The sequence below is a fragment of the Marmota monax genome, unplaced genomic scaffold (genome assembly GCF_021218885.2).
Source record: "Marmota monax isolate L192 unplaced genomic scaffold, Marmota_monax_Labrador192_F-V1.1 WCK01_AAM20220418_F8-fsc00051, whole genome shotgun sequence".
Classification (NCBI taxonomy): domain Eukaryota; kingdom Metazoa; phylum Chordata; class Mammalia; order Rodentia; family Sciuridae; genus Marmota; species Marmota monax.
In genome coordinates, this window is record NW_026695202.1 from 2,483,985 (window position 1) to 2,507,234 (window position 23,250).

A 23,250-nucleotide genomic window follows, 5' to 3' on the forward strand; every position below is an offset into this window, starting at 1 on the left:
CTTCCAGCCATGCACGGCACCATGCAACGCTGGGCCCACCCAGACAAGAGCTCTGCTGGCTCCTGGACCTCAGATCCCAGTCTCCAGGACGGTGGGACATAAATGCTTCTGCTTTAAGCCACCAGTCTATGGTACAGTCACCATGGACTAAGAGAGTGGCGCCCCTGCAGGAGGGCACATTCACTGCCTGGTGACAGGGAGGAGGATGACCTAAGTCAATCTACTTGCTCTCCCTTCTCAAGCTAGCTGCTAGAGGCCGGGGGAGTTCTCTCCACTCCTGACCCTCGGGGAAACCCGCCCGAGGCGGCTCTGCCAACAGAAGAGCCAACGCAGATCTCCCAAGCTCAAGGCACGCTCTCTAACCTGGCTTCCCAGCCATGGAGCGGGTGGTGCACCCCACTCAGACTCCCACCCCTGGGTCTCTATGGTCCTGAATCTGGAGGGTGGCCAAGGATGAGGATGGAGCCTCTCCAACTTCTGCCCCAAGGCTGCCGAAGGGAAACGCAACGGAGGAAGGATCCGGAAAGCTGAGGCCAGGGCAGCAACACCACAGCAGGGACACTGGCTCTGAGGTCTGTGCTCACTCAGGAGCCTACAAATAGGCTTGGAGGGGGACAGATGGGGGGGGGGCAAAAGGAGAATAATTTCATGACACGTGAAAGTAAATGAACTCATATTTCAGTGTCCACCGGAGTTCAGCAGGACAAGCCACAACCGCTCACTCACACACGGTCCATGGCTGCTTCTGTTAGGAAAGCTGAGCAGCCGTGACAGAATCCAAGCCCACACAGCCCTAAACATCTACCATCAGGCCCTCCGCAGAAGTTTGCTAGCCCCAGCCAGCCCCCCCACTGGCCAGCCCCACCACCACTAACTGTGGCCACTGTGGAGCGCACTTCAAGGCTAGCTAGCAACATGATTCTTTAAAGTCACTGTTTAGAAAGCAAAAAATCATATGCTTCTATTTAATTTATCAGACTCGGCTCCAAATGATACTGTTACCCCTGCCCCAAATCAAACCCAGTCTCGAAGGAAAATTTTCTCTCTTCATAAATAATTGAGAGTTCTAGAAATGTGCCACAGGATCAGTGGAAAAATGACTACCTTTCCAGGTGAACCCTGAGGGAGCGGGGGCAGTGGGGGGACAGGGAGGACAGTTAGGATGGACACTCTCTGGGATATTTAAAATTATCAGCCATACTCCTCTAACCTGGTGCCGCTGACCCAACATCATATAAAGCGTCAGAGCCCGAGGTGGCGCAGTGCGGAGGCAGAGACCAGGGCACCCAAGCCCAGGCCAGTGCCACCCCAGGCCTGAGCAAGGTGTTTTTCCTCTGTGCTCAGATTCTTCATCTATAAAACGCAAGTGACGCTCTCGGTGCTCTGGAAGTCACGAGGGTGAAATGAACACAAGGCCCAAGTGCCCAGCGCAGAGAAGACCTGCTACATTCAGCAGGGCCCGGTGCCCACCACTGACTCTGTGATGCCGGAAGTCACTCATCTCTCGGCCTCGGCCTTCTCTCCCGTGAAACAGAGTGCACCGTAAAGGCTCATTCCCTTTTCCTACTCCCCGACCTATGCCTTGTATAACTGATCCTCCAAGTCCCAGAAATATCTCCAACACCTCCTTTCTCTGAGTCACACTCTTTTTTTTTTTTTGAGAGAGAGAATTTTTTTAATATTTATTTTTAGTTTTCGGTGGACACAACATCTTTTTTATTTTTTATTTTTTTATGTGGTGCTGAGGATCAAACCCAGTGCCTCGCACACGCTTGAGCCACATCCCCAGCCCCTGAGTTACACTCTTAACTGTCAAACTTGTTTTTACAGGTCAGAGAGGAAAACAAAACAAAGACTGTTCCCAAAGCAGTGAAGTCATCCACACACAGGTTGTTTGCATATCTGATGAGCAGCTGCTGTCACTGGATTCCAACTAAGGCGAGGTCACACACACACAAACACCCCTGCACTCAGCCCTCAGGGGATGCCTGAACTGGGGTAACACCAAGTCCAGAGTCTGCTGTTTTTCCTCTGTGTACATACCTATGACAAAGTCTATCTTATAAAATTAGGCAAAGTAAGAGATTAATAATAGTAATTAATAACAGAACAATAACAACAAGGTAATAAAAGTTATTTTAAAATTTGTGAATTATTTCTGGAATTTTCCATTTAATATTTTCAGAACCAAGTTGACTACAGTTAAACTAAGACCCACAGAAAGATAAACTGCAAATAAGACAAGGTAAAGCCTCTGGCTCCACCTGAGACCCCTGAACCAGCAGGCACTAGGATGGTGCTCAAGGGCCCGGATATGGGCATCCCAAGGTCTGGGTTCAAGGCTTGCTCTGTCATTTAGGACCTTGGACATGTCACTAACCTCTTGAAACCCAGGTTTCCTATTCTGAAATGGAAAATCTGCACCTACCTGCACGGGACAACTTTATTAAGTGAGCATCGTGTATACAGCAAGCACTCAAGGTGTGGCTGGCACACAGGAAAGAACAGCTGCTGTTGTGTGACATGCAAACTCTCGGCTACATTAGCCCAGAATCGACTCCTTATGTGTTTAGAAAATCATCTCACAGGCAAGCACAGTAGAAGTAGCAAAATAAAGCCTCACCAGAGAAGAGCCAAGGACCAGGACAGACAGGGAACACCGGAAACCAGCCTGGCGGACGTGCAGGGGCTCACGCTTTGGAACAAGTGGCCTGCGAGAGGACCTGGCCTGCCTCTCCCCACGGCTCTGCCTGAGCTCAGCGCCCAGCCACCTCAACACGGGCTGCCAATTAGGGCAGCGAGGCAGTTCTTCGCCCATTTCCAAAGCCACCGATGGGCTAAACAGGCTGTGCCAGAGCTGAAGTGTCAGCCAAGACATCAGGCATCTGTGCCCGTAATCTCCAAGAGTCAGCTCGGTGCACAGGGCAAGCTCTCAGCACAGTGGCTGGCATGCAGATTAACCATCAGTACTCTGTGACACATGCACAGAGTCCTGGCTACCTCCACCCTGCCAGGAGGACAGCAGCCCAGGCCAGCCGGACCAGGGAGAAAGTGAGGTGCCTGGTGAGTGCAGGAGGGGGACTGGGGGTCACAGTTGCAACAGAGGAGCAGCTCCCACAGGCCAGGATGTGACCAATAAAAAGGACATTCCTCTCTAACTGTCCCAAACTGGACCACATAATTTACAGAAAGAAGTTAACTGCCACCAAACTCCAGAAGGCCAGAAACCACGGGTATTTTCTTCAAAATCAGATTGAGGCTGGACCCAGAGATCCTGACTCTGGCTTTGTGACACTTTCCAGCAAGCTTAGACTGAAGTGCACATTCCACAGGACCTTACAGACAGGGAAACCGAGGCCCAGGATAGAGAAGTCCCACAGCAGGCTGACGGATGAGGAAAGACTGAAACGCAGCACTAGCAGAGCTGCTCAAATCAGCACCCCACAGGACAGCCCTGGTGTGACTCAGGGTGAAAGTAAGGGCCCCATTTCCACTGACAGAGGATCATAAATACCTGCATTTGTGCAGGCTCTGCAAACACTCTCCAAATGACTGCACATTTTTTTTTAATGGTCTCTTTAGGGAAAATGACAAATTGCCTCAGCAGCAAAATAACCCCAGATGTTATTCTACGGCCTACTGAGGACAGCTTAAACCTCATACTTTATAACCACAATTAAACTGAAAATATGTGAAATAACTCGGACCAGCAGACAAGCCAGAAGCTTAAAGGAAAAAGTGAGGTGGTGGGGGAGGGACATCCCAACCTGCATCTGCTCCAACAAGCCAGTCAAGGTCTGCAGCCAGGTCATGGTCTGAATGTACTGCTCCGTGTTCATGATTTTGAGCTCCGACCTTAACTCGGGGATGATTGCACCAGTCCGCCAGCCATGCTTCAGGGTCAAATCCTAATCACAGCGATCACAGAAAGGCAACATCAGTCTCAACAGAACCCAAACATTTCATTACCTTTGCCAGACACAAGAAGCATTCATTTAAATTACTTTTTAATTCCAATGGTTAGTTTTTAACCAAGTTGCATTCAATGAATTACACTTAATTAAACCAATTTGGCCCCAAGCTTTGACGATTCCACCCTAAGAAAGTTTCTGTTCTGGAAATAATTGCTGTGAATCACAGCGCCTGCAGAAACACAGGGAGTGGAATCATTAACCAGGGTCTGGCGGGAGAGGGTGGGGGGAACCCATGTGGCCAGGGAGAGGTTCAACCTGAAGGCCAAAACATCCAGACATAGCAACAGTGGAGGTGGCAGGAGCCACGACCCTCACGTTACCCACTTGCCTTTGAGCTCTGGGAATCATGCAAGGAGAGACCTGCCATCACTCAACAAAGAAACCTCGTTCCACAAGGAACCAAGGATGGTAGCCAATACAACAACCCAGACTTGTTCTCAGTGTAGGCTAAATCCTAACTCCCATCACACCCAGGGTCAAGAAAAGCCTCGGTGGCACAGGGTGGCTGTTTCCTGGGAGTGACCGGCTGGCCAGAGCTGGACTGAGGCTTTCGAGCTTTTATGCTCCATCTTTAATGTTTCATGATGTACTGATAAAAAAGAAAAGTTAACAAGGGCATTCATTTCTTATCATTATTTAAATGGAAATTTTTTTTATCAACTCTTTGCATACATTTTCAATTGCCCTCATAAGAATTTATCCTTTGCACAATTCGGAACCATCCTGTTCTGTAAAAGGCAGACATTTAAAAAATGTGGCCTACTCCAGGTTCTTAGGAAAGGATTAAAATGACCTTCTAAACAAAAAAGAAATGGGACTAATACACCTGTCCCCCAACAAATTGAGGAGAAAAGGTGCTGCTCACCGCCAGGTCACTGTATATGTGGTCCCCGAAATACAGCACTCTGGAGCCTCTCCACCCAGTGAGCTTCAAAAATTCATACAAATTGCCCTGCAATAAGAGGAAAACAGACAGTATATCATATGACAGAGATGGTCCCAAATATTTTTTAAATATCTAAAAAATTGGTTTTTCTTTTATAGTTTATTTGAAATACCAAAAAAATAAAAGCACCTTCAGAGAAAATATATTTTGGACTTCTATACTAAATGCATTTTTCGAGTCTTCATATTGTAAACATCACTTTACAACTATCTTTCTTTTTCTTTCTCAGTACTGGAGATCAAACCCAGGGCCTCACATATGTGAGGCAACCACTCTACACATAAGTCATATCCTCAGCCCTGTAACTATCTTTTATATTTAACATGCTATGATCAACTTTCCAACTCAAAAAATATTTTTAAAAATATTTTTTTAGTTGTAGAGGTACATGATATCTTTATTTTATTTATTTATTTTTACGTGGTACTGAGGATTGAACCCAGTGTCTCATGCATGCTAGGTAAGCGCTCTATCACTGAGCTACAACTCCAGCCCCAAATCAATAAATATTAATCTCAATGTGATTACAATAGCTGTGAAACACCTTGATTCCTTTTACCAGTGCCCTAATGTTGAACGCTTACACCATTATCAATTTTGTAAGTTACTTCATAATAAACATTCTTATAGCAAGGCTTCATGGTGTAAGTCTTAATTTTCTTAGGCTAACTCCCTAGACGTGAGATGGCTACACTTGGACTGGAGATGTGGCTCAAGCAGTAGTGCGCTCGCCTGGCATGTGTGCGGCCCGGGTTCGATCCTCAGCACCACATACAAAGATGTTGTGTCTGCCGAAAACTAAAAAATAAATATTAAAAATCCTCTCTCTCTCTCTCTTTAAAAAAAAAAAAAAAAAAAAAGAAATGGCTAAATGGCTACACTAAATCTAATTTTTTCAAGGCCTGGAAAATATACTTATTGTCAAATCTGGAAGGTTGTTGCATACCCACCAAGAACGTATCAGTATGTAAGGAAAAAAAATAACTTCAATAACATAATAATATTGGGTCAGCCAGTCAATCATTCATTCAAACCCTTGAAAGCCTTATAAATACGTTGAGACTGTACAGAAAAACGTATCTCATCAGGAAATAATTATCAATTTGGGTTAGTAATACGCCATGATTAATGCTCCTTAACAAGAAATCTCTAAGATTTACCACTGGCATCTTAAATTTTATGTGCCGTGTAATGCTTTAAAGTTTGTTTTTAAAAACAATTCAACTTTGAGTTAATTTAGATACTAGCATTTTGAAAATACATTCAGCCTAAGTTTTACCACCGAGTTAATAAGCAGTCAATTCAAGGGATCGAACTGTGCCGGGCACCCGGCAAGCCTCAGTAAACGTCAGCCATTGATTATCGTGACTGCTGGCCACAAAGCAAAGCAACACAGACGACAAACTGATCAAGAGATACCTGCTTGTAAATCTGGCCTTTCTGCAACTTGTGGATTTTATCCCAGAGTAAGACACCTTTCTCATTCACCTTTCGGAAAGGTCTAACAACAGAAATGGGAAACATTACATGTGATGACAGTTCAGGCCACCTGCTCCCGGAGATACTTCAGACACCTCCTGATGACAGGAAGCAGCTCCCTCGATGCACCTGACACATCCCTGAGCCCAAAACTCCACCACAATCCCTGCCTGTGCAACGTGCCCCAGGCCATGTGAACCACCATCCACCTAAGGTGATTCAGAAAGGAAAAAACAAAAAAAAAGGAAATCCAGGAAACACTACACACTGCCTATGTCCCTCTTAAAAAGTTACTGAGAGCTCTGAAACAAGTCCTGCTCTAAATATACTTTCTAAACATTTCCCAAATTTATTTGGTCATGCAGAAAACCTGTTTCACACACACACACACACACACAAAAAAAAAAAAAGTTTGTGGAAATATTGCCTTAGTACATTCATCCACTAAATTGAGTCACTCTGGATAGAAAACAAGTCGAAGGACCAGAAGTACTATTTCATGATGAAAAATGGACCACAGAGATAAGGCCTCATCCCTGAGACTGGCACCCTCAGGACGTGGGTGCCTGTCTAACTTTCTTTTTTTTTTTTTAAGTAACACTTATTGAGATTATTTTCCCAATTAAAAGAAAAACTCACTATAGAAAATGCAGAAAAGGGAAGTGACCCTAAGGCCAGTACCCAGGTAGAAACACTTCACATGTCAATATGTCAGTATGTCTTTCAGTTTTTACATAAAATCAGTTTCCTTTTTTTTTTTCTTTCTGTTAAAACTGGGGATCGAACCCAAGGCCTTATATATGTGGGCAAGCACTCTTCCCCTGAGCTACATCCCCAGCCCTTTTGAGAGAGGGTCTCTCAAAGTTGCTTCAAACCTGCAGTCCTCCTGCCTCAGCCTCCTGAGTAGCTGGGCTTACTGGTATGTACCACCATACCTGACTGTTTTCCCTGTTTTTATGAACATAAAATGAAGCTCAAGGTCACTTTGTGCACACTGATTTACATCTCTTTTTCTTTAATTTGTGAGCAATTTCTCACGTGATGACATATTCTTAAATACATCATTTTTTACAGTAATAAAACATGCCCACTTCTTTCTTTTCCCTGGTTATGTGTGTGTTTGTTTTGGGGACGGGGTCTCTCTATGTTGCCAAGGCTGGCCTTGTGCTTGTAATTCTCCTGCTTTGGCCTCCCCAACAGCTGGGACTACAGGTGCACACTACCAAGCCCCGTTCTAAATACAACAATTTTAACGAGTGCCTAACATCCCCTCACATGGTTGCTCTGAATTATTCAAACTACCATCCCCTACTGTTGGAAGTCTAGGTTACCAGTTTCTGACTTCTCAATGTTATGAAAGGATGGATACAGATGGAGGGTCACTTAGCATTTATTCCAGGCATTCAGAACAAAGGCAAAATAAATAAATGGTGCACCGAAGGGAGGGGAGTACTCTACGGACACCCCTCACCTCCAGGTATAGCCCAGGACCCCAGCCCTCCACTGAATGAATACCACAGAGGAGAGGAGGTTCCTGGCCAAGGGAGAGCCGCCTTCTCCTGACCACAGCAGGAATCTAGGGAGGAACGCAGGAGTGTTCTTGTTGTGTCTGTGGTGCTGGGGAGTGAACCCAGGGCCTCCTGCATGCCTGGCAAGCGCTCCACCACAGAGCTGCAGCTATGCCCCAGGCCCAGTGACAGCATTCTATCAGTGGCCAAGCAGCAAGCCCACGTTGATGTCCGTCTGATCACACTCTAGTTTTTCCTTCATTCTCAACTGCTGCCCCACGGTTTTCAGTCTCTACATGTGGTTTTGGGTTTTTTTCCCTCTTCCTCTGGGAGTCACAGTGACACTCAAAAAACTGGAACTTGGCATCACAAGAAGAATGCAGCGAATCCAGTACTAACTGCAAGTCCCCGCGTGAGGACACCTTCTAACACCTGGCAGATGCTGCTGGTCACCAGCCACGGACTACACAAAGGTAGGTAAAGTGTTTCAAAATTAGGCCATCACACAAACACATTAGGGTCATTTTTAGAACCCTAACGTAGGAATTCCCAACAACACGGACATTTAGCAGGGCAACTAGTCTGTTCCTGGTTAAAAGATATTTTAATACCCCTGACTTCCACCCACTACATAGCAACAGCACTCCCCAGTCACTGTCATAACCCAAAACATCCCCACTCCCCCATCTCTAAGGCTGCTGTGGCAGGAAGACACACTAAGACATGGTAGAGATTTACTCCACTTGATACAAAGCCTGGGTCGCAGAAGTTTTGCAAGATCCAACCACAATTTTAAATGCACCAACGGGAGCTCTATTTAAAGATACCTGCCCCATAGTTTTCTTACGCTTCACAACGCATCTGTACCCAAAGACCTAGTTTACTATGTGACATAAAGTTTGATTTTTCAGCACTGTTATCATTTTCTTAAAACTGGGTTCACAGCCCTGATGTAGCACAAGCCAAACAGGAACCATCTCAGCACAAAGCTGCCTGCTGAGTGCTAATCCCACCTCCCTAGATCACTTGCTGGAAGGGCTACAAGCTATCGCCTCAGATGCTCAGAATTTTGTCACTACACATCCATTTACAATAGCAATGGAATAAAATTGAGTCCCCAGGGAAAACGATCACTCACCTCCGCTTATCATTGAAGAAGTTTGGCTTCTCGGCCTGAACTATGACCACATCGAACAGATCCCTCCAGTCTTTCCCAACAATATACCTCATCCCTTTGTCCCTAGAAGAATAAGTCGGCCAGGTTAGTTGAACATCAAAGGATGAAATACTTTTGCAACTATTTCTTTCCAACTACTAAAATAAATGGCATCGGGCTAGGGCTGGGGCTCAGCGGTAGAGCACTTGCCTAGCACACATGAGGCACCAGGTTTGATCCTCGGCACCACATAAAAATAAAAGTTTTTGTATCCATCTATAACTAAAAAACAAATATTTTTTTAAAAAAGAGAAACAAAACCAGAAATGGTATATATACGAAGTGAGCCAGAAGCAAGGGAGGAAACAGAAAAACTTACACGAAGCTACTGGGACTGTTGGTGATGAGAAACATCTTCTTGCCATGATCAGCCAGTTTGGCCAATACTGCACGGGTCTGCTCAGCATAGCAAATGTACTTTTCTAAGAGCAAGAGAAAAATTCACACTCAGAGTCAGCATGAAATCAGCCTGTCTGCAAACACTTACTAAATGGGGCACCTGGGCCCAGGACTGCCCCAGCCACGGTGGGGAAGAAAAGTCTTAAGGAAGCTTGGTTCAGGGTGGGGTACGAATGCCCAGTGCATCAGTCACAAAGACCCTGCCTCCTACATCTGCAGCTGCCAGCTGCTCCACTTTTGAGTCAGAATGAGGTCAAGCTGGGGGTCAGAGTCCTTATTTGGCACTCAGAAAGGTACATGCAGCCCCTGCTCAGGCCCTGGCATGCAAAGTAAAATGCCTACCCAGTAACACAACACACGGGCCCTGCCAAGTACATACCAATGTCTGCTTCGATTGCTCTGTACATTATCCCTTTGATGTGAACATCCCGAATTGAATCCTGTCCAAAGACACATTTTGAATCAGTGAAAGTGGGACTGGGCCAGCCAGGGTGACAGTCCAAGTGTAACAGCACTGGTGTTGACTTCTGCCTTTATAAGACCGGCAATCCAGGCCCTAAACCAAATCCAAACCTAGTGCATTTATGTCTGGTGGTTCCTTGGGAAGAAAAGGAAGCTTCTGAGATGACAGAAGCGATTTCCAATGCAGTTTTCAAAAGGTTTGCCTGGAAGAGGCAGTCTGTGCAATTCAAAATAAAGTCTCAAAACTTTAAATTAGTCATAAACACAGAATTAAAATATTTTCGTGAGTAAGTATGTGTCTTTTAAAAACAAATATTTTAGGCCCAGTGTGGTGGCGTACATCCCAGCTACTTCGAAGGCTGAGGAGGGAGGATCACTAGGAGTTTCAGATCAGCTGGACAACACAGTGAGACCCCACCTCAAAATTAAGTAATTAGTAAAACATCTGCTACATGCATATGCATAAGTTTACATTATAAATGTATATCAAATAAAGATTTTAAGTATTGATAAAGTTCACATGGCTCAGTGAATGTGTGTAAATGTAATTATCAACATAAATTATAATACATAAATCTATAAATCACATGTACAGATGCATGTAAAGATTCCTATCTATGTCCCTATGTCCCCCTCTCCTGGATTCCTGCAGGGCTTTGGCAGGGCCTCAAACAGCCATATGGAACTTCAGTGGGCAAGAGGGAAAAAAAAAACCCTTTTATCCAATCTCTCACACCCCCCAGAACTGTGCATCTTTATGGGGTACAGTGTGCACCCCACAAAAATGTACAATTTTAAACTATCAATTTAAGAATGAAACTTTAGGGCTGGGGCTGTAGCTCAGTGGCAGAGCACTTGCCTAGCACTTATGAGGCACTGGGTTCGATCCTCAGCACCACATAAAAATACGCAAAATAAAGGCATGCTGTCCATCCACAACTACAGTCAATCAATCAATCGATCGATCAATCAATAAAAAGAATAAAACTTTAAAACACCCCCATCACTTCAGCAGCCCAGGCCCACAGTAGAGAATGTGAATAGCAGGTCTTTGGGCCCCAGGCCCAGAGGGAACAGGTCCAGGCTGCCCCTGTGGCTGGGTGCCCTGGCCTTTTGGTCAGAAAGGACCAGAAACCCAGACATCAACGTGAGGCCCTTCTTGCTTTAACAAAAACCTGGTCTCCACTTCCCCTGATGCAGCAGATCTTTATCAGTGTCTTGTAAACTATAAACAAAAGCAATCCCAGCAAAGAGACCGAGTCACACCCCCGACCCCCGACCTGGAAAGAGGGCCACCGCCTGCCGCCTCCTCAGGCTGAAAGCGCGGCTTCTCCACACACCTTGACGTCCTTGTACAGGTGCACGGGCTCGTAGTCGATGTTGTTCTTCAGAAAGTGCTCGTTCACACAGGACAGCAGGGTCATCTCTGGCAGGGAGAAGATGTCCATGAACTGCTTCATGGTGTTGCCGTGGGAGCTCTGCAGAGGGGGACGCGTTAGAAGAGGGGCCCACCTTGGCAAGGCTCCTCGGTGACAACCTCGGTGTCCACCTGAGAGTCCTCGTCACAAAAAGGAGGCGGTCCCAGCAATCAGAGTGTCTGCCTTGCTCCTTATCCTTCACAGTGGTGTCTCACGCTGGGCACAAGGAGGACGTCCATGGCAGTCCATGGCTGCCTCTCCCAGCCCCACCACCCTGCCCGCCCCACCCTCCCGTGCGCTGAGTCCAACTTCCTGCTCCACTCAGGAAAGAGGACCCCAGAAGCCAGAGCGGCAGAGGTTTCCCGCTGGGGACAGGTGGTGGGCAGCTGGCAGTGTGACAGATGCAGGGTGGCCACTGCTGCTGCGCCAACAGCCCATGGTTCACTCAGAAAGCAGGGACATGCCTGGAGGTGGGGCGGGTGGAGCCTCCCAGGTGGGGAGAGCGCGGTTAAGGAGAACCATGGGGGAAGCCGGGGTGGTGCCCTCCCCAGCCTCCCTCAGCTCAGCAGATCCGCACACCCCCTCAGGGTCCCCTGCCAGCTCCACAGGGGCAGCGGGGAGCCCTTGGAGGCCATGTGCCAGGGAAAGACCAAGGCTTCACGAAGACAATGCCTGTTACCTTTCCGTAGAAGTCGCTCATCTGCTCCAGGGGCACGTGGGACCCCTCGTACATTTCAATGACTTCCTCATCGGGGACCACGCTGAGGCCTCTGGAAAAGCCAGATGGGGCCTTAGAGAGCGGGCAGGAAAGCGGCGACTCCCAACCCTCCGCCCACCGCTGAGACTTCACCCAGGGCGGAGACACTGTCGGAGCCACGAGGTGCCACGTTCCACGGTCAGTGCCACAAACAACAGGCCCTCAGAGGCACTGCTGCGATGACCCCACTGCTGCCACCACCAGGTAACAGAAGGGCAGCAGCAGCTAGCGCTATCTGGCCCCACTATGCGCCACACAGGAAGACGCCTGGCCAGTCACCTGTCCCTCAGCCCCCGTAGGAGGGAGGCACTGTGGTTATCCCTGCTTCCAGGTGGGGCCACTGAGGCAAAGTAGGTCACTTTGTCCAAAGTAGAAAGTGGTGGGTCAGGATTACAGCCAAGGTCTCTGCGGCTCTAGGGCCCAGGCTCCTAAACCCGGGGACAGGAAGCTTCCGAAGGACTTGCTCTGGGTGGAGCTTTTCCCTCTTAATGTCTTTAACACTTTAGGGCAGAGGAAAACTGGATTCCCCTCCATCGCAGCCATCTTCCTGCCCTCTGACGCGCTTCCCTGAGATGGATGAGAGACACAGGGCACAGGAGGGAGGAAGCTTGGTGACACCTCTGCAGAGGGAAGGACCACCCTGACATGTGCCTTGGAAGGCCAGTTTCTTAGATGTGAAAGAGGAAGATCCGCCCCTCCCTGCCTCTGGCATCTGCACATGAATCCAGTCCCTTCACCTCCAGGGAAGAAAATGAGTTCTGGAGGCCCCAGCTCCGCCACGGTGACTAGAGCAGGTGCCACCTGCCCAGCTGGGCTTGACACCCTAGAGTGACACAGGGGAACATCTGTTCCTCTACCCCTTCCCCTGAGAAATAAACACTGGTCCTTAGGAAACCGGACAGGCAGAGGCCGAGACACACTACGCCACAAGAGCCAAGTCACACCTGAGAATTTTATCACTAACACGCACAGGCTGTCCAGCATGTGACACCACCAGACCAACCCTGAAATGCACATCCGACACAGCTTCTGGCCTGCCGTGCAACACACTGGAAATACCACGGCCCTCTCTCCCCTCATCTCCATCCTGCACTGCACTCAAACACACTCGAGTGGATTCATCTATACTCTGCCTCTGATCCTGACGACCTGCTGCAGCTGCCGGCCTTCGAAAGCAAAAGGAGCCATGTACTTCTACTCTGCTCCAGAAATCAGGTAAGACCTCGGTGCCAAACTGGATCGTTCTAGACAGTGACCTTGAAGGAGCAGCAGGCAGGAGTCCAGCTGCTGTGGCTCCAACCTTAGAAAGGAAAGCCACTACGCTGGGTGACAGCGAATGCCCTGTCCCCAGATGCAGCCCCAGCCTGGTCCTTTGGATGCTACTAAGACACTCGCACAGGTGTGTGGCAACAGGCAGCGTCCACCAGTCTGCTCAGAAGTGGTGAAATCGCGGGCTGCAGTCAGCTGAGCCCCTGCAGACAGCCCGCTGGAGCAGACCGCGCGTGGGGACCACTTAGCCCTGCTGGAACCCTGTGGCCCAACCAGTGAAATCAAAACGAAAGCCCCTCCCCCAGCCCCATGCCAGGCGATGAGGAAGCACAGATGTGAACACATCTGCCCGGGTGCAAATCCCTGCTCCCTAAACCCCTGGGGTGTCCCGTGGCACAGGAACAGGCCTTTTACTCTTAGGCTGCAGCACGAGGAAGGCGCCAGGCAGGGGACAGACACCGACTCTGACTCTAAGGAGGAAGGCGCGCGGCCTTCCTGGACTCTGCAGGTACCAGGGCCAGTTCTTCCTGCAGGTGGCACCCAGAGGCAGAGCTGCAGGGGCGCCTGAGCTCCTCTTCCCCTGTGAGGCGGGACTCTGCTCGGGGCTGCGGGTGCTCACCGTGCTGACACGGCAGGGGTTGCTGTGGGGCATGGCGTGATGATGTGACTGTCCTACACACACATCTGCCTCTCCCACCTGGATGGCGTTTGCTCTTTTTCATCTGGGAAACCTCCTGATTGGGTTTTGGAGCAGGAAAGATCACTGCCTTGCCTCACTGGGTTTGGGGGTTTCTTGGCGGGGGGAGGAGTAGGAGGTATACCAGGGATTGAACTCAGGGGCACTGGACCATTGAGCCCCAGCCCAGCCCTTTTTTATATTCTATTTAGAGACAGAGACTCACTGAGTGGCTTAGCGCCTTGCTTTTGCTGAGGCTGGCTTTGAACTTGCCATCCTCCTGTCTCAGCCTCCCAAGCCACTAGGATTACAGGTGTGTGCCACTGCTCCCGGCTGAGTTTGGGTTTTTTTTGTTCTTTTGTTTATAACTTCATTTATTTATTTTTGTACGTGGTGCTGAGGATTGAACCAGTGCCTCATGCATGGGTTTTTTTTTTTTTTTTTAAAGAGAGAGAGAGAGAATTTTTTTAAATATTTTTATTTTTTTTTTTAAGTTTTCGGCAGACACAACATCTTTGTTTGTATGTGGTGCTGAGGATTGAACCTGGGCCGCACACATGCCAGGCGAGCCCGCTACCGCTTGAGCCACAACCCCAGCCCATGGGTTTGGTTTTAATGACCTTATTTTTCCTGGCTCTGGCCTCTTGGTGTCTCTGTGACCACCAAACCTTCGAAAGCTGAGGTGACCTGCCAACATCCCAGCTCCTGGTGTGTTGATTCACAGTCATGGAGACTGGTCTAATTTTTAATTCCTTATTTCTTAATCCCATAAGACCAAGGATGAGCTTAGCTATCTCAGGGGAATTACTGGAGAAGTCATTTCCTCTCTTTGGGGCTCATGTTCTTCATTCTGTAAGTGGGAATGACGTGGCTGCCTCCTGGACAGTGGTATTACCAAAAAGGCTAAATGAGCAACTATATAAAAAAACAGCTGGCACAGGAAAGCACTGCCCTGCAGAAAAGTACAATCGCCCAGGAGAGAAGGGTGCGTGTCTAAACCAGGAGGCGGCCACAGAAACAGAGACGGAGGCTCCAAGTCAAAAGATCTGGTGGGGATTTTCACAACCACGGACCTGGCCTCACCTTCCTCCCCCCCTCCCTCCCACACCGCTGCTGTGTAATCTGAGACAAACATCAGGAGCTTTTAGCAAAGGAGTCTAGGAATCAACGTGTAAACATTAAGTGGTTTCAAGAAAGAGAAGTTAAAATGGGAATATTTTACGTGAAAGAACAACTTTAAACTTAAAAGTTTGCTAAGTGTGGTACCATCTTTCTGAGGTCAATTAAGCCATTTCAAAAGCCTTAGAATGACTACATTTGCCCAGCAATTTTACTTCTAATAAAACAATACACAAAAATATACAAGTATAACAATATTATTTATAAAATAAAGGAAAAGATCATTTTTAATAGTACAGCTTAAAGGAGATTTCACAATCGAAAGTGAAGACAGAGGTGCTCTGAGGGGCCTTCACACAAGGCCACACAGCATGGTAGCCAAGAACAGACTCGGCAGTCACAAGGTTTAGGTCTGAATTCCAGTCAAGACATTTTTTTGCTGTAACCTTGGGAAAGGTTCTTAACATCTCTCAGACTAAGGACAGTGCCTACCACATGAGGTCATTCTGAAGATCAAATGGGTTTACGCAAATGAAGCCCTTGTTTTGGGCTGGGGATGTAGCTCAGGGTTAGGGTGCTTCCCTTGCATGTATAAAGCTGTGGTTCAATCCCAGGCACCACACACACACACACACACACACACACACACGCATGCATGCCTTATTTTAAAACAGTGCCTATTCACAGCAAGACTCAATATTTGTTAGCCATTATTTAATGTCAGCAACATTATAGTTGTTACCACCAACCACCACCCCGTCTTCCTCCTGAAACACTATTAAAATGACAAAAAAAAAAAAAAAAAAAAGCCCAAGAAAATGAGAGCAAAGATGTCAACAGATCCGACATTTCAACACCGGAAAACCAACAGTGGATGTGAAGGAGGTACCTGAACTACCAACCAGGGGGGCAGAGGCACTCAAGGGGACACCGACAAAATGACTCGCCCCCACAGAGCTCCAGAAAGGCTGTCACTAGAAGGTGCCAGGAAGCTAGTGCAGGATGTACTCCAGCAAAATGAGGGAGTCAAGGCAGAAAGAGGAACAGATGGAAACTAAAAAGGGGGCAAAGGGAGGGAAGTCCTAGGAAAGGAACCGAATGGGATCAGAGCAAGAGGGAGAAGGGAGGGAAAGGAAGGAAACACTAAGCAAGCAAGAGATCATGTTCAACCCATGCTTGACATGGGAGAGGACGCTTGAAAAAGTGGGAACACCTATGCATAAAACCAAACAAAAACGAGGTTCCTGAGTCTCATGAGAAAAACCATACATGGTACAAGAAGAAAATGATCAAAGGACACGACTTGGCCCAAGAGTGAACACACAAGACCTGCAGAGTCACAATGTAAACAAGGACTGGTGTAGCAATGGAGCCCTTAGTGAGGGTCAAAGGATGAGACTGGAAAAGGAGGGGGCAGGGAGCCAGGAGGCAAGGTCCTCCTCTAACTCCACATGGACAATGTCCACAACCTTAAGTTACCTACAGATAGTGAGGGAAAACACCAGTGCCTGGTGGGGAGGGGAGGACACAGGGCTGCTACTGCCCCCTACGAAGCTCTAATGCTACAACCTACATGCATGTTTCACTTTCCGAATCAGTGACTACCTCTGGGAGGGGCATCTTAATATCAAACCATGGTCCCAGGAATACTATCCCCTCTCCCCAACAGCCCACTCCCTCCAAAGCCCTCGCCAGGACCCTCCCTCAGCTCCCAGCCTCTGCCTCCAAAGCCGCTCCTCCCGCACATTCCCCAAAGGACTCCCCCTGGAAGCCCGAGTGCATTTCCGCCATGAGCCCTGCACTCTGGGGTACAGTGGTTCACTCCTGAGGTTCCACCCACACCCCAGCTCCTGGAGAGCAGCCTAGTGGGCCAAACCCCCAGCATCTAGCATGGCAGTCTCGATGAATTTTCTGGAACAAGAGTGAATGAACGGATCATAATACACACCCCACAGCCCTCCTGTCACCGCACAGTCAGGGGGCCCTGAAACCCAAGTCACTTGGCTGCTGTGGGTGAATGACATTTATCTCCTCGTGCTCTTACCTGTAGACAGTCCCCAGCTGGATGTAATGAAAAGCATCAATCTTCATCAACACTGCCTTTAAAAATACAAACACACGCACGTGTAAATAACGTGCACCAATTTGCACATGCAATGAGCAGCCCAGGTGTCCTCATGACTCCTCCCCACATCAGGACGCCCTGCAAGGAGGCAGATTCTGAAAGGCTGGCTTGTTCTTTCTAAGGAAATGGTTTATCAGCAAAAGAGAAAAAGAAAAATAAGTACAGCAAGTGGCTCCTCCTCCAAACACCAAAAAAATGACTCCTGGAACCCAGCTGCGCTCCCACCGCAATGGCGGGCAAGCTTCTCCAAGAGAGTCACTTCAGAAAGATCTTACCCAAGTATGTCTGCATCGCCTTGTTCTGCAGCCTCAATGAACATGATTTAAAGCTGATTTACCCCTCAGCAAAGAACGGCCCCAAGAGCACCACCTCACTAAGGACCATTTTCTTTGCAAAGACCGCGACACTGCAGGAAAGCGGGGAATGCCACCTACCCGCTGCACGTCGTAATGCAGTCCGCGGATGGCGAAGTTGGGGTCGTACTCGTATTTCCTGATTTCCATGGGATACTGTGAGGAAGAAAGGAACATGTTTCAGCTAACGAGGTCCTGCCTTCAGGGTCGCGTCCAGATCAGGACTTGTACAAAGATGGGGGCGGGGGGGGGGGGAAGCACTCTGGCAGGAAGGCGGGTCAGAGGGACGAATCACAGCTTGCTCCTCTGTGCCTCCTGCCACAGGCAGAGCCCTGGGTCCTGCCCAGCACCCTATTTACCTGTCCAAGCAGGGTCAAGCTTCACCCCCCTCCTTCATCTTCTCTCACGTGAACTCTGTCCCCACTTTCCCTGTTCTCTGCCACCAGGCTCCCAGATCTCTAAGGACCCTGAAACCCATCTGCCTCTCCCTGCCCCACCACCTCCTCCCCTTGCGTGTATGGCTGCCGAGGTGGGGGGACTGGAATGACCCCTCAAACACACCGTCTGCCTCCGTTCAGCTCCTGACACCAGGAAACCTCATGGACCCACCACCCAGTTGCAGGCAGAGACACAGATGAGACCTTTCCGAGGGGACCTTCCACTCAGCTTCCATCGCTCTCCTCTGGACGGTCAGGCGCGGCCAACCTCCCTGCTGAGAACCCAGAGCTGGGGGTGCGGCCCCTCCCTGCACCTGCACCAGGGGGCCCCTTGCTCAGCACGCGGCTCCTGCTCACCCCTGTCTCAGAACACACAGGACCTCTGAAAGCAGCCCACTCCCCAGGTGCTTCCTAGTTATGAAGTGACTCCTTGTTCCATGGAAAGATGCTGGCGGCCACTCTGCCATACTGGACACCTCAGTCCTTTAGTCTGTTTGCAGATCTCAGATCTAGAACAGCAGACCCCAGGCCCTGTGTCTGCGGCTGCTGCCACAGCGGATCCTGCCACACCGTCTTACAGAGGGGACATCAGAGGCACCATGAAACCCAGCCCAGGTCACCCAGCTGGGGCAACAGGGCAGGGAGTCAGGTTCAGCCTCCGCCCCACACTCCCATAGCCCCTGGGCCCTCAAGCACAGACAAGTCACCACTCTCCCATCAGGATGTAAACTGAAGGAGTAAAAACCCAGACAACATCAGAACTCCCAGGAAACCTTTCTGTGGCCACACTGCCACCTGTTCACGGCCAGGGTCACATGTGTATGAGAACATTTCCTGGTACCACCAGGCTGAACACACGAGACATATTTTTAAGTCAAGCTCCAAGAAGCACTGACTCAAATGTCACATTTGGGCTCATTTATCTAACGCCTACCACTTGTGCCAAGAAATTACCAAACTGATATTTCCACGGGTGGGCGTTTCCAAGGATTCTGAACACCATGTCCGGATCTGCATCTTTATGGACACACCTGACATGGCCCACGCTGAACCTAGCCCTGGTGACACAGTTCTGCTTATCAAAGGGAAGCCAAAGGACCTCAGCACCTCTGAAACCTCCTTCCAAACTGGGGAGTGATGAAGGAGAAAGGTCAGACAGGAAAGATGCATTTAAAATGTCACGGAAAGACACCCAGGCTGAGCATCTGCTGTGCTGCACACAGACCAGACATCCTGACTCCACGCCTTGCCACACCAGCAGGAAGGAGACAGACGCCCCTGCCTGATCTCCTGGTGAAGAATCCGAGGATCAGAGTCAAAGAACTTGCCTGGGGTCACCTGGGGCCAAGTCACACCGAAGTCCACCCGTCACCACCGCCTAATCAATTCTGAACCCCATCCCGGCTTCTACACTGGACACTCGTCACTTCCTGGTGACAGCAGAGCCGGCCAGCTCCGAGGGCTCACCAAGCTGCTGGAAGGACTCCCGGCCGCAAAGAGAAGGATCTGAGCTGATCCAGGACACCGCCCCTGCTGACATGTCTGGTGGCACTGTCTTTGAACAAGGCTTCTCTGGGCGCCCTGGCTGGGCGCGGCCCCTCACAGGCTCCTGTTGCCCCAGCCTCTCCACTCACTGGGTGATTCTTGGGGAGCCCCTTCTAATAGACAGTTTTCAAGTGGTCCAAAGACAATAACTGTCAGCGACCTCGAGAGACGCAGCCCCGAGAGGACAAGGTCTTCAAGGGGAACACGGGCTGAGAGGAGGCTCCAAATCCTGGGCCACCATGTGCTAGCAGGTGACCTTGGGCAGGGTCCTCTCCTGGTCTTCTCACCTACAGAGTCAAGACAGCAAGAGCTGTGGAGGTGCAGAAGTTCACGTCCAGAAACACCTGTGGGGAGTCAGCGTAGAGCCTGGCACAGAGCAAGTGCTCAGGAAAACGGAGCTACCTCCGCGGGCTGCGACCGGCAGGCGGGGACAGACCACTCTCCCGCCTCCGCTGCCCTCCAGCAGCCCTTAAGACAAGTCCTCCCCTCCCCACGTCTGCAAAACGAAATGGCTGGACGAGGGTGATTTCTAGGCTCTGCTTCTGCTCCTGTGTTGTGATCTCCTCATACAACGGGTCAATTCAAAAACACTCTCACAATCAGCCCCTTTCCAATACGAGTGCACATGTGTATGGGTGGGTGCGCGCGTGCGCACACACACACACACACACACACACACACACAGCTTTCCTGGGAACAACGGCAAACAGTAACATCAAGCCCAGGAAGCCAGAACTGTGCCAGAGCCTGGGAACGCCACAGCCAACAAAATGACAGTCTCTGTCCCTAAGGAAGTCCACCCTGCTGTGGTGAGGCAGGTCATAGCACACGCGCACACACACACACACACACACAATGCCTCACAGTGATTCCTACTGTAAAGAACGTGCAGTATGAGGGTTACAGACCCACTGGGAATGGGGAGCCAGCCTCGGGCTGTCAGGGGGCAGGATGGGCATTCCAGGGCAGAGGAAAGAGCAAGCACAAGGCCCAAAGGTGGCAGCACAAGGCTGGTGTCGCGGAGCAGAGCGAGAGGCAGGCTCTGGAAGGCGCCTACTTCATGCCCAGGGTGATGGGAAGGCTGGGGAAGGCTGGAGGTGACCGAGTGCAAGGGTGGCGTGACCAGGTCTGAAGGCTCACTCTGGCAGTGGGACACAGGTGACAGAGAAGCAGAGAAGCCAGGCAGGAGGCCACTGCGCCAGGGCGGCAGCCGCACAGGAGGGGAGGAGCGGCGTGAGGACACACACCAGGAGGACCTTACAAAGGAGTAAAAGGAGCCGCAGCTGTGCAGTGACTTCCTCCCAACAGCACAGTGTGGAAAGGGACAAAGTGGGAAAGTGGGAGCAACTATAACATGGCAGAAGCTCCTCAGCGGGGACCCCACCCCGCCCCGCGGTCTTCCTCCCCCACCACAGCCCAGTTTAATCATGAGGAAAACCTGGGACAAACCTGAGAAGCCACCCCAGAACACTGACTTCACACTCAAGGGGGGTCAGAGGAACTGCAGAGCCCAGAGGGGCCTAAGGAGACGGCCAACTGCAACACAGGTCCTCCCGGGGTCCGGGGCAGGAAAAGGACGCTGCGTAAAGACTAAGGAAGTGTGAATAAGGCAGGGACTTCAGCTGGACTCATCAACATGGACTCTCCAGCTGGGACGACGTACCATGGTGACATAAAACGTTGCCATCAGGGAACCTGGGCACACACGGGGTACGTACACAGGAAGTCGGTCTTATCTTTGCAACTTTTCCATAAACCAAAGACTGTCCTGAAGCTAAAAGTTTATTTTAAAGAGAGAGACTCATTTTAAGGAGAGATCTGACATGGAACACAGAGCACAAGGAGCCAGAGGGGACATCAGGCTCTGCATCTGAACAAGCAGGTGACCACAGGTGCCCACTAATGAGAAGACGATGCTCACGAGGTGTGCACTGGAGAGACAAAATCAAGAGCCCTTCTCGCACCCCCAGTTCCTTGGTGGAAATGAAAATGCAGGCACAGCAATGACCCAATTTTTTGATTTCCATTTTTTATAAAAATCTGTTCTTGTTCCCCCCCAAAGAAGAAAACAGGATAATTACAAAGAAGCTGGAACTTTTTTACATTTGCTTTTTGGAAAGATGCTAAATTGAAAATCTACTGTTCTGTCACCGTGTGTCTCAAAAGCAGATGTCTCCACCTCGGCAAGCACACGCCGTGCCTCAGCGCTGGCAGCAGAATGGCACCAGCTCACTGTGTCTTAGAAGAATTATTTTGCTTAATCAGAGCAAGACCAAATCTGCATAAGCATAAATGGCTCTATTAATATGCCTGATATAATTAGTACTATATCATTCTTTTTGTCAAAGCAACAGACATAATGAGAATGAAATTTCAATGATCTTCAATCTAGAGGCTTTTCAATCACAACTCCACCTTTAATATTATCCATCTATTTCATCTCTCTTCCCCCCAAACTGCATAAGTGTTTTATGTTCATAAATTTTTTATTATCATGAATATTTTAGTTTCATCTGAACAAAAACCCACAGGGTACACAGGTGTCATTAACCCTTTAAGGGGCAGCACACAGTAGAGAGCACATAAGTCACCCAGAAACCAACGGACCCGAGTTTGAATTCTGGTTCTGACTCTCACTGACCTGTGGTTTTGAGACAGTAGCTCAAATCTGAGTCAGAATTTTCTCTAATGTATACAGAGACAACCTGTTTGTGCCGGGCAGCGTCAAAATAATATTATCAGTAACAGCGGGCACTTCCTGGACTTTTCTGTGCCAGGTGCTCTACATACATTAACTCATTTAATTTTCACAGTTGCACTGTGGGGAATTCTACAGAGGAGGAAACTAAGTCCAAAGAAATTGGGTGAGTGGATCAGGATTATGCAGGAAGTGAGTGATGACAGCAGGATATGCAGCCAGCGGTCACTCTCAGGAACCTGGACACTTCCAGCCCTCAGCAGACAATCAATGAACAGAACTGTCAGGGTAACGCCCTGCACTTCACAAACGGCATCAAAGCCAACCAAATGTACCCATGCAGTGCCCTTCAGCTCCACCCCCCCGGGGGCGGGGACAGATGGTGGAAGGCACAATCAAAAACCTGGGCCAAACCACCTAGTTACTCTGCTTCTGTCCTCACGCTCCTGGGAGAGGACCACAGTTCAGACGGACGAGAAGCTCTTGAACAAATGGAGAAACCCAGTTGTCAAAGTGGCCAGAACTAAAGAAAGCTGCAGCTGGCTCGATGCGAAAAGGAAAGGTTACTTTTGCCAAAGGCCATTTCTGCACTTTGGATTAGGCTTAAATCCACTGATACCCAAATATACAGGCCGAATGGTCAGGATCCAAAACTAACGGGAACTGGGCTGCACTAGCAGAAGCCAGGCATCGGGAGCAGGGAGGTGGCAGTCTCCTGGTTCCACACTTCACACCGCCGCCAGCCACACCTGCAGACCAGGGCTCCGCCTGTGAGCGGGACACACCAGAGCACACACAAAGTGGGCACCAGGACAGCGAAAAGGGAAGAGGGCCAATGAGAACCGCTGAAAGAACACCACGGTCACCTA

At 49.4% G+C, this 23,250-nt stretch overlaps 1 protein-coding gene across 1 annotated transcript in view; it reads right to left on the reverse strand.

Annotated features, from left to right (window-relative positions):
- Nt5dc3 (5'-nucleotidase domain containing 3) overlaps positions 1-23,250 on the reverse strand; it is a 56,051-nt gene that overhangs the window by 8,058 nt on the left and 24,743 nt on the right. The window contains exons 3-12 of the mRNA XM_046429394.1: positions 17,783-17,857; positions 17,268-17,323; positions 12,082-12,172; positions 11,325-11,462; positions 9,902-9,962; positions 9,443-9,545; positions 9,046-9,147; positions 6,340-6,421; positions 4,840-4,926; positions 3,768-3,908 (exon numbers count right to left, since the gene is read on the reverse strand). Of these exons, the coding sequence (XP_046285350.1) occupies positions 3,768-3,908; positions 4,840-4,926; positions 6,340-6,421; positions 9,046-9,147; positions 9,443-9,545; positions 9,902-9,962; positions 11,325-11,462; positions 12,082-12,172; positions 17,268-17,323; positions 17,783-17,857 (936 nt within the window). The remainder of the gene's footprint in view (positions 1-3,767; positions 3,909-4,839; positions 4,927-6,339; positions 6,422-9,045; positions 9,148-9,442; positions 9,546-9,901; positions 9,963-11,324; positions 11,463-12,081; positions 12,173-17,267; positions 17,324-17,782; positions 17,858-23,250) is intronic.